This window comes from Silene latifolia, chromosome 1 (assembly GCF_048544455.1).
Source record: "Silene latifolia isolate original U9 population chromosome 1, ASM4854445v1, whole genome shotgun sequence".
Lineage (NCBI taxonomy): Eukaryota > Viridiplantae > Streptophyta > Magnoliopsida > Caryophyllales > Caryophyllaceae > Silene > Silene latifolia.
In genome coordinates, this window is record NC_133526.1 from 848764 (window position 1) to 860719 (window position 11956).

An 11956-nucleotide genomic window follows, 5' to 3' on the forward strand; every position below is an offset into this window, starting at 1 on the left:
AACTACTAATAACCACATTCACAACAGCACTAATTTATTCGGGATACGCCGTTCCAGGGAACACAAACAACATATTTCACATAAAATGGGGAATTCATAGATCCTAACTACACATGAGATGATGAATTCCTAATTCGTAACTTATAATAAAAATTTTGAAGCAGCTTAAATCATAATAAACACAATAACAACAACAGTGTTAAAACCCACAGTAATCTAGAACAGGAATTCCAACAAGCGTTGCACGCACACGAAATGATTAATTAACGATTCCTAACTGCACACGAAACGAACAGATCACAATTCCTAATTTCTAATCTTATTAAATCTGAATCACCTAAACTAATAACAACCACAATAATAACAACAATAATTAAACCCACAGGATGTAAAATCGGAAGTACAACAAGCAGATGGCACACGGAATGATGAATTAACAATTCCTAACTGCATATGAAACGATAAAATCACAAATCGTAAACCCTAAAACAAAAACTGAAGACGGAAATCACAATATACCAAACGCAACAACACATTAACAACATAACAATAAACTACAACAGTAAAAGCAAGCCAAATATGTTAAATAATGTGATATTCAAAGCAAATACCTAGGGCTTACTGTGGGAGTTCCAGATTTATGCGAGAAACGACAGACGGATAGAATAAATGGTCAAGAGAAATGGCAGGTTAAGTTTGTGGTTGTGAGTTAAAGGTGAAATGGAGGGAGGAGATCTCTAAGGGAAATCCAACGGTTGGGGTGTAACTTGCTCTAACACTATTCATCGCTACAGTGTTGCAAGTTCTCTCTTTTTTAAGGGTTAGGGATTTGAAATACGAAAAACTACATGCAAAATTCAGATGATGACTATAATACTCAATCAGGTAATAACTAATAAGAAAATCATAAATAAACAAATTAGGAAGGTAAGAATTAAGGTAAAATAGATTAACCCTACATTTTATACATTGTAAAATAAAAGGTGAGAATGATTTTAGATTTTTAGAAATGGTGAAAATAATAGAATGCATGGAGATGAGTTATTTCATTGATAATTTTGTCATGGAATTTTTTTTTTTTTGAGAATCCCCCCTACTACTAAGAGAATAAAAATTCTCAAAAGTTTTCCCTCCAAACTCCACCTACTTATATAAGGAAAGAAATAAATTTTTCCCATTAAACTATAATCTTTTTCTTAAAACATGGCTTTTTTTTATTAAATTCTAAATTATAATTATATAATGTTTTAATCAAAATAAAATAAAAGGAGTATAAAATTATAAAATACAAAATCGTTAATTTTTCTTCGAAAATGACTTAATGCCTACTTAAACTATATAAAACAATAAAATAATATTATTAGCTACGTGAAAAAAAACTCATTAAGATAATTTAAGCAAAGTTATAAAATAAAATCATTAACTTTATGTTAAAAAAAATATCATGAAATACTACTTTTTTTTTCTCATATTAAAATACAATTAGGTGAAATATAAAAATTTGAAGGTATAAAATTTGGAATGAATCCTCCTATATACTAAGAGAATAAAATTCTCCAAAGTTTTCGTCCAAAAAGGTATCAAGCTAAATAAGAAACAAAAATACTTCTTTCTTTAAATTATTATCATTTCATCAAAATATAACCTTTTAATCAAATAATAATATTTTCTTTGAAAATATAAATTATAATATTTTAATTAAAGAAGCTAAATTCACTAAAATTTTATAAACTGTAAATTTCTAAATTTTTGTTATCTATTATTATATATGAGAGAATGACTTGACACATTTTGTATAAAACAAATATTAAACTGATATAATTAGCTTCATCACAAAAAAATAAAAAATCATTAACATAATTTGAGAAAATTTATTATTTGTAATCATTAGTTTTATGTTAAAGAAAAAAATCATTAAACATATTTTATAACTTTACTAAATTCTCTTGATTAGTTCATAGTTCATTTTTTTCTCATATCGAAATTCGATTAGGTATATGAAAAATATGAAAATTTAATAATGTATCAATTTAAAATATTTAAATAATAACTAAAAATAAAACCTCTATATATACCGCAAATATGCGGGATTTACACTATTAAATACCAATAGTATAATTGTTACATTCTCTAATATCCCTATCTAAAAAACCGCACATTTGCGCGGGATCTATACTAGTATATAAAACAACTATAATTCTATTGTTTAAGTTTTGAGATGGAATTTTTTTAATGTGAAGGCGACATGTGTCCAGTCTGATATGGAGTGTTTATAATTTTAATATAGATATTCTGTTATATCAATCCCTCTACTACTAAGAGAATAAAAATTCTCTTAGTTTTCCCTCCAAAAAGCATCTAGCTAAATAAGGTAATAAATAAAATTTTCTTCCATTACATTATTATCTTTTCAATGAATATATTCTTATAAATAAACTCTAATTTTTTAAACAAATTCATAATTATGATTTTTTTCATTAAAATAAAATAAAATTGATATTAAATTATAAAGTATGAGTTGCTAAATTTTTCAGTAATGGAATAATTATTACTGTAGAGAATAACTTGACACATGCTTACTATTAGCCTCGTCATAAAAAACATTCACTAAAAAAAAATTCACAACTTAAATAATTTTTTTTATTAGTTTTCCATTGCATTTTTTTGTTTCATATCAAAATACAATTGAGTGAACTGATAAATATTAATGAGGTGCAAATTTAAAAAGTATATAAATCCTCCTATATACTAAGATAATACAACTTCTCTAAAAATTTTCCCTTCAAAGTGCTCAAACTTATGTATGGAAACAAATTAGATTTTCATTTATTAAACTAATTTTCCATTTAAAATAATCTATACATAAAAAATGTATCTCCTATTATTAACTTCGTGACGAAAAACGATTTTTTTTTAAATAATTTGATGTAATTAAAATATTTTCTTAAAAAAACACAATTCATGGAATTATTCAATTTTTTTGATTAATTTTAATATTAGTTATTTTTTATAAAAATTTATGAGATATAAATGTAAAATCTATAACTAATACACTAAAAATTAAAAGACCTATATTTACAAATATTTGCGGGGATCTACACTAGTGTGTAATCAACTAGTATAGATACCGCACATGCATACACGTTATTTATTAATCTTTTAGTTTATAATGTATTATTTATAGATTTAAAATTGATACATTATTATTTCATATTTTAATAAGGAACGCTAAAAATTGAAATAAAAAACTAAACAAAAAAATGGAGTAAAGTCATAAAATGTGTATTTTAATGAAAATTTTCATCACAAAACTAATGATTTCAATTTATAATTTTTCTCAAATAGTTTTAAAGATTTTTTTTGTCATCGCGCAGTTGATAATTTTTTTATACGAATTAAGTATGTGGTAAGTTTTTTTATACAAAACTAAGAATATCAATTTATAGGTTATGAGAAATTTTAGATTTATACCTGTTTTGTTTTTTTAATTAAAGATTATAATTAGCTAAGAAAATATTATAAAATTAGTATATCTTAACTAAAAGATAATAATTTAATAAAAATAAAATATTATTTTCTTCTTTAGCTAGATTCTTTTTGGTGGAAAATTTTGAGAATTTTTATTCTCTTAGTAGTATGGGAGATTACTACCCGTCTTAAACACGTGAAATTCACGGGACTATAATATAGCTTGGGATAAACACTATGTCAAAAAACACACATAGAATTTCAACCTATCGATGTATGGTATTGGTTTACGTTTCATAATGAAACACTACCTAAAGAAGATTCCAACCATAAATGATCATAACAACCATAAATGATCATAACTTTATATTTAATACGGTTTTGTTTTGTGGTTTTGTTTAGGGTAACCATAAATTCAGAAGGGAATGTCTTGTCCCACTGGATTTACATGCATTCTAACTAAAATATCCTTTTTTTCTATGCAATAGTTCAGTTGGTGGGCCACATATAGGGACAAACCATGGAAATGCATGTATAAATTCAGGAGTAAGTCTTGCTTAAAACGGGTCGGATTTTAAGACGGGTAGTTGTGTGAGAGGAAATGGGTAGAGGGGACAAAGGTGGGACCCTCCATGTGCTTCTCCACTCACCCTAAATGGGTATTTTGTGAGAGAATATGGTATCCGTCTTATTAATAAGACGGATACCTTGGTCTGAAATAAGAATTGGGGTAAATTCAGGGAGGGAATGTATTGTCCCACTGGATTTATTTCTCGCTCTTACATAGTATATAGTATATAGTATATATATAGTATATATATAGTATATGTTTAAACTTGTCAAAGCATGGTATATATTAGGTTGAAAGATGTTTAAAGTGGTTGATGGACATGGCTGAAATATTAGCATGTCATGTAGGTGGTAGATTATCTTGTAGATGATCAATTAGCTCAAGTATTGACTAATCCTAATAATTATTTATAAATTGGTTAGGTGCTTTCCAAATTGAACACTATCCTATAGATGATCAACTACCAATTTTAAATCTATAAATAATACATCATAACTTTTAAATAAAGTTAATACGGTTTTGTTTTGTATTAAGTTAATAGGTTTTGTTCATGGTAAATAAGAAGACTCTAATTTAAGCAAGTCTTTCAAAGATGGGCAAAATTATATCAAGTGGTTTACGTTTCATAATTGAACTTTACTATGCTGGTAGTCACGGAATGGACATTGAAGGACCTACTAATGACAAAGTATGCATCTTAATTTTGAAATTAATTTATGGGAATTTAAATTCTCTTTTATATATTTACTAATCTAATAAATATACATTTTCTACACGAATGAAACAGAACGACAAGTCGATTTTATGCCAACCCGCCAACGAGTTCCTACCAATGATTACCGAGGTGTATGAGAAGTTGGTACAAAAAACAAGTACAATTGAAAGAGCTCAGGTTGAAAGTAACAAGTTTTGTCTTTCTGTCCATTTCCGTTGCGTAGACGAGAAGGTAAATTTCCGTCTTGACGAATTATCTCGTAACATTACTTATTATTGAAAGGGAGACTTACCTATATATATGTATGTGTAATTTCAGGAATGACCTGAACTAGCTGAGAACGCGGCTTACATGTTACAAGACCCCACTGAAGTGATGCGGTTTTTGGAACGACTAGTTGAATGGAAGCAAGTATCTGAACATGTTACTACCGGAAGCCATGAGTAGTTGAGTATAAGGACATGCTCGTCTTTTTTAAATAAGAAGTAATTAATCACCCCCAACTAATTTATGTTCAAAAGGGGTTTAATTTATGTGTAATTACTAGTATTTCTTTTATTTTCGATAACCGTAATGAAATAGTATGGCATGTCAACCAATGAATCCTTTGATGCTTTTACATAAGAGAAAACAATTGATGGTTGCCGAGAGATGGCAAATTCCAAGGAATATACAAGAGTATTCCATCACAAACCTTCAACAATGGAGTTCTATTACATAAAAACGTGTATGCCATTCGATTGCATCCGAATTTAAGCCGGGTACAAACATTAAAATGGTAAAACAGTCGCTCATAAATTTTAATACCGCTGCATTTACAGTTTTGACTTAAAAGCTCCATTTAAGTTTACCAATAATGTTGATTAACCACATAGTACTCCCTCCACTTTTTAATATATGACGTTTTGCTTTTTCGAAACGAGCCTTTGACTTTAATATTTACAAAAAAATTATTTATAAAAAAATATTTGGTAAAAAATTATAAAAATTATACCATTAAATTACTTATAAAAAACTCTTTCATATGAGTATACATATTACGATATTTAAGCAAATTGTATGGGAAAATGTTGATGCCATATTGAATTGATCAAAGAGGTCCATAGATAAAAGTTTCAAGTGGTCATGGAATATAGAACATCGACACTTGTACATACTTGAAAGCAATTGCTTGTAACCTTTATTTTGTGAATTAACTTATTACTTATTTATCACATCAAACCGTAGTTTTGAATTTCTTCTCGTAATATTTTAATCGTTTTATTTAGGAGAAGACGTGTAAGTGTGTAACTAACCATTTACAAAGTAAAAAACACGTGACATCTTTATATAAATAAGGTTATTAACTTGAAATACGCATAATTTGGACATATAATCTCGAATTTCAGAATAGTTTCTAGGAAGAAAAAGTTGTTTTCCTAAAAATTAAGTGAATACATCAAATGCGATGAACTTTAAAGCTTGTTCCTCTACTGGAATTTCGTGGTTTATTTATAGTACTCGGTATGAAAAACTAAATTATGAATATGTCTAGTACAACTGCACAAATACTAAACCCTAACATACCCAATACTAACCCTAACATCACCATAAGTTAAATTAATTATTGTCTTAAAGGTAGCAATTTAATGAATTAACTGAAGAATATAATGTCGATTGCAGTATTGTCTTAAAGTTAATATTAAAAGTAGTGAAAAAATGCTCTTACGAGAAAGGCGAGCGACCAGGGACAAACAGGTGGTGGTCGGAGTACGAGCGACCACGGACAACAAGGGGCGAGACCGTGCTAGATAGGGTGAAAGCGATTATTGTTGGTGTTTGAAAGAAAGCGATGGAAGTTGTGTATGAAAGGAAACGGCAAGTTTGATACTTCATTTAGGGTTTTACAAATAGAACGGTGGTGAAAGGGTCTGTGCTCTTTGTTTTTTTTAAGGAGAACGGTTTTAGCTATTACCTGGTCTCTATATTAATTTAAGACGGTTGGTCAAACCTAACCGTTCTCTTTGTTAATTTACAAGCACGGTTTGAACAAACAACCGTTCTCTTTTGGAGTCATATATGCGCACCATGACTAAAAATAAGAAACACACCGGTTCCGCTATCAACCGTTCTTTAAGTGGCGTTCTCGTAGCCTTAAATTGTACTAGTGCATGTTCAAACCCAAAACTGTTAACTGAAATACAACTAATCCAAAACTGTCTACTAACAAAACTGAACAACTAAAGGACATCGTCTGACACAACGGAAGACTCTTCTAACAGCCTCGCGATGACTCATCCCAGCTATCCCATATGCGTCATATCATACCTGCTCACCCTCCCCGAATGGATCACCACAGTTTTTAAAACATTTAAACGGGGTCAGTACTAATTACACGATACAAACCAAAATGAAGCAAATACCAAACAGCTCAATCAACACATCAATCCCAGTCTCCATCATCAATCTCCACACAACTGACTACACACTAAAGTGTGTAGTTCTGCCATAATACCCATCGCAACAGATACTCCACACCGCCAGTGCGGGACCGCAGCCGTACCCACCAAATCCCCGCTCATCAACCACTGAGTGAATAACCCAAGTTCCCTTAATGTGCACATCCCTCTTGTGGCGGGTTCCACATGAGGCGAACCAAGGGCGTGAAGCCACTCCTGCAAGTGACTCCACTCAGCCAGGGACGCGCCCCGAATATCACAGACAATTATATGACAACAATCAGCAAAGTAAACCAACAACCGTCACAATTACGAACAATATAACTAATCAATTATCACAACACAACCACCACACACATCATGTAATTAATAACAAGTAATGAAACCCTGCCTGGAAAGCAATCACAGAATCAGACGATCTAAGCAGCTACTCAGAATCTCTCCTCAACAAAGCCTCCTTCTATACACACATATATACATACAATTACTACCTTAACCATATGATCATAAAAACCCCCAAATCCCCAAATTAAGGTTTAACCACTATTAACCAAATGCTATAAAAATGATATGTAGAACTTACCCACGACGCAAGGATCACAACGGTACAAAGAACAAAGGAAAGCGACACCTCTAGCTCCGGGATTTGCTAATAATGCGGAAGAACAAGGCAACGTAACTTGAAATCTCTCTTAACAGTGAATTAGGTTTTGTAAAAGTGTTTAAAGAAGATGACGAAACTTATTATATATTAATCCGCGTTATTAACAAAACCCGTCAAATAATACCCGTAACCCGACTTACTCGATCGAGTAAGGCACTTACTCGATCGAGTGCCACTTACTCGATCGAGTGCCAAGCTTACTCGATCGAGTAGCCTACAGGCAGACTACTGTTTCGCATAAAACTATACTTACTCGACAGAGTAAGCCCCACTCGATAGAGTACCCAAAGACTCGTAAAACCGTAGTATTACAATAATATTCATATTAATATAATTAATACTATTACTATTTTTATTATTATTAATATGAATATGAATATTAATTAATAATATTATTATTAATAACATTGTTAATTTTAATATTACTATTACTAATACCTAATTATTTTTTCATATAAGAACTTTACTCTTTCACATACATTTTTTCATAACGTTCTATTTTGTACTCTTTTCACCTAAAACTGAACCAAGTGAACTCTTAAATCAATATTTTTCCCTAAAATTTAATTTAATTGCTCAAATGAGTTAAAACATACAAGATGGATTCTAATTTATCAAATAGTAAACTAATTTACTTGTTATCAATTATTAATATTATTTGTTGAGTTTTAATTAATTAACCAAATTTTATTTATTTGTTAAGGATGAATTTAGGGTCTGTCAATTTTGATTTATCTAATTAATTAAATTAGGATTGTTGGTGCTTCGTGATAGCGACCTAATCAGTCAAATTAGGATGATAAGCGACTAGACTTTAAACATCAATCTATGAAATCGGTGCTCCATTATTTCACCTAATTACATTGATGGTGAACCGTGGTTCATGGTGGCTACCTAGTTAATCATTCAAATTAGTATAATTACTATTCTTCTTCTTCTTCTTCTTCTTCTTCTTCTTCTTCTTCTTCTTCTTCTTCTTCTTCTTCTTCTTCTTCTTCTTCTTCTTCTTCTTCTTCTTCTTCTTCTTCTTCTTCTTCTTCTTTTTCTAATAATAATAATAATAATAATAATAATAATAGTAATAATAATAACAATAACAACAAATAATAATAATAATAATAATAATAACTATAAATATAATAATAAATATAAATATAAATATATTTATTATTATTTTTTTTTGCAGAAAGCTTAGGATCATTTCTCATTAATAATGATAAAATCAAAAGTACAGATCCAAACCAACTACAAGGGAACCAATTAGGTTACCTAAATAAAGACAACAAAAAAACCAAAAGAAATCAGTAGAAAGAGTCATCAGAAGCTAAAGCTTGAAGACGGGTTAAGACCAAATATTGAACCTTCCTAATCAGGACACTAGGAGGAGCAGCAAGGTCTTTAAAAATTCTTTTGTTCCTTTCATTCCAAAGCAAGTAGAGGGTGCTTAACAGAAGACAACGACGCTGCCTTTTGAGCCAGCTTTTACCCCTGTTATGCCCCTTGAACCAGTGCAGAACCTGCAACAAATGAGTCTTGGGAGGAATCTGCAGCCATTGAGAAACTGTTTGCAAGACAGTTGCAGAGTAAGCACAGTCAAAAAAGAGATGAGAGGCAGTTTCAGAGTGGCTCTCACACAACACACAACGATTAACAAGCATCATCCCTCTCCTGCACAAATTGTCCACCGTGGGTAACTTATTCTGAATTGCCAGTAATCCAATGATAACGTGCTTAGGGTAGTTAAAAGTGTCACTCAGAGTCTTATACACAGACAGAGTAGGCCCTTTCTCCCTTAAGCCTTCATAAACCTGCAATTTGTAATCAGACAAGCTTAACAGTTCCTTAGCTTGAGAAACTCCTCCAGTAAGAGCAAGAAGACTATCCCTGCAAATGATGATATTACCCCAAAACCATGAGTGGGCTGCAGTGACTTGGAAATCCCAGAAGCTAACACCTTTCAGAATGTAGGCATTAACCCACTGAACCCAAACATTAGGAGTATTAGTCTCAAGTTTGTACAACCAATTCATCATCTGGGCTTTGTTCCAGCTTAGGATCTCCTTAATATCCACACCTCCTTCCTTTCGAGGCTTACACAAACTACCCCAACTCTTAAAGACCATTCTCCTTTGTCCTTCAGCAATACCCCAGAGGAAATCTTTGCACATCTTGTGAATTTTTTTAGCAACTCCCTTAGGCAACAAAATGCTAGCCTCCCAAAAATTTTGAATCCCAAAAATGACAGAGTTGATAAGGGCAATCTTATCAGCATAGCTTAAACATTTGTTGGCCCAGTGAGTAATCTTGCTCCTAACCTTGTCCAGAAGAGGGACAAACAATTTCTGTGTCAGTCTAGCTCCAAACAGGGGGATTCCAACTTCCAAGATATCTCACTGGCAAATCTCCTTCAACATAAGTAGTGGTAGTGAGAATAAGCTTCTTCAGCTGAGGGCTAACTCCACCAAAATACAAGTTAGATTTCATAGGGTTCACCCTAAGACCTGAGTAACCAGCAAACATAGTCAAGCAAGCATCCACTGCTTGAATAGATGGAAGATCCCCTCTAGTAAAAACCAAAAGGTCATCAGCAAAAATTAAATGCGTTAATTTAACCTTAACACATTTAGAGTGATAAGAAAACCCAGGGTAAGAAGGAAGCTGCCTAAGAAGCCTAGAAAGCACTTCCATACATAAAGTGAATAAGTATGGCGACAGAGGGTCTCCTTGTCGAAGACCTCTTTTCCCAGGAAAAAACCCTTCAGTAGTACCATTCACACAGAGGGAAAAGTGAGACGAAGTGACACAAGCTATCACCCAGCTAGTGAACTTTGGAGGAAAGCCAAACCCATGTAAGCAGCTGGTCAGAAAACTCCAATTAACTGAGTCAAAGGCTTTCTGAATATCTACCTTGAGGATACATCTAGGAGTAAGAAGGCTTCGATTATATTTAAAGGCCAGCTCATGAGCGAGCATGGAATTATCAAAAAGATCCTTATCCTGGATGAAGGCAGCTTGTTCCAAGCCAACAATACTACCCAAAACAGTCTTCATTCTATTAGCTAGGATCTTACTCACTGTTTTATAAAAAACAGTGCAGCAGGAGATGGGCCTAAATTCAGTAACCGATTGAGGGGCCTCATTTTTGGGAATAAGAGCAATAAGAGTGGAGTTTGCAGCTCTTGGCATCCTCCCAGTATGAAAGAATTCCATCACTGCTGCATTGAAGTCAGGGCCAATGGTCTGCCAAGCATCTTTGAAGAATCCTGAAGAGTATCCATCGACACCTGGGCTCTTCTTCCTATCAATGGAAGAAAGAGCAGCCCGGATCTCCTGAGAGGTAACCATACTGTCCAGATGAGCAGCATTCTGCAGGGTAGAATGAGAGAATAGATCAAGAGGAAGGGAGCTAATACTCTCCTCAGAACCTAGCAGGTACTTATAATACCCTAAAAAAGCCTGAGCAACTTCTTCATGTCCCCTACAAACAGTCCCATTGATATCAGAAATAGAGCCAATAGTATTCCTACTCTTCCTATCTGCAATACTTGCATAGAAGTAGCTAGTATTGACATCACTGAACTGCATATGATGGAGCTTAGCCTTTTGAGCTAAAACCTGCAGCTCAGCATTCTTCAGCTTCAAATAAGAGGAGGTAAGAGCCTTCTCCTCAACCAATAAGGATTTGTCAAGAGGGGATGCTTGAAGTAAAGATTGGCAGTGGGTTAACTGATCTTTAGCAGCAGCAACCCTCTGATGAAGACGAGTGAATTCATTCGAATGAATCTTCCTGAGAGGGTCCTTAAGTCTCCTAAGCTTGGAGAAAAGGATATGAATCCTATTACCAGCAATGTTAGAGTTCCAAGACTCAGTGAGAGTTTGTTGGAAACCAGGAGAAAGATCCCAACAATTCAAGTATTTAAAAGCCTTAGGCTTAGAAGTAGGATCTGAGATAGTCAACACCACAGAGGCATGATCAGAAATGCCAGCAGGTAAAAACGTCACAGAGGAAGAAGGAATCTGAAGGAACCAATTGGGATTGACAAGCAAACGATCCAATTTGGCCCACTTTGGAGTAAGCTCCCTTTTGTTATGCCAAGTAT

The 11956-nt window shown here is 32.6% G+C and overlaps 1 protein-coding gene across 1 annotated transcript; it reads right to left on the reverse strand.

The window, feature by feature from the left end:
- Positions 1-9157: 9157 nt before the first annotated feature.
- On the reverse strand, positions 9158-10024 carry LOC141596657 (uncharacterized). Its single transcript, XM_074417223.1, has one exon. The coding sequence runs from the start codon at positions 10022-10024 to the stop codon at positions 9158-9160; it is 867 nt and encodes a 288-aa protein (XP_074273324.1).
- Positions 10025-11956: the final 1932 nt, after the last annotated feature.

Coding starts and splice junctions, on each gene's coding strand:
- LOC141596657 (XM_074417223.1), bottom strand. CDS start 10,024: ATGTGCAAAGATTTCCTCTGGGGTATTGCTGAAGGACAAAGGAGAATG.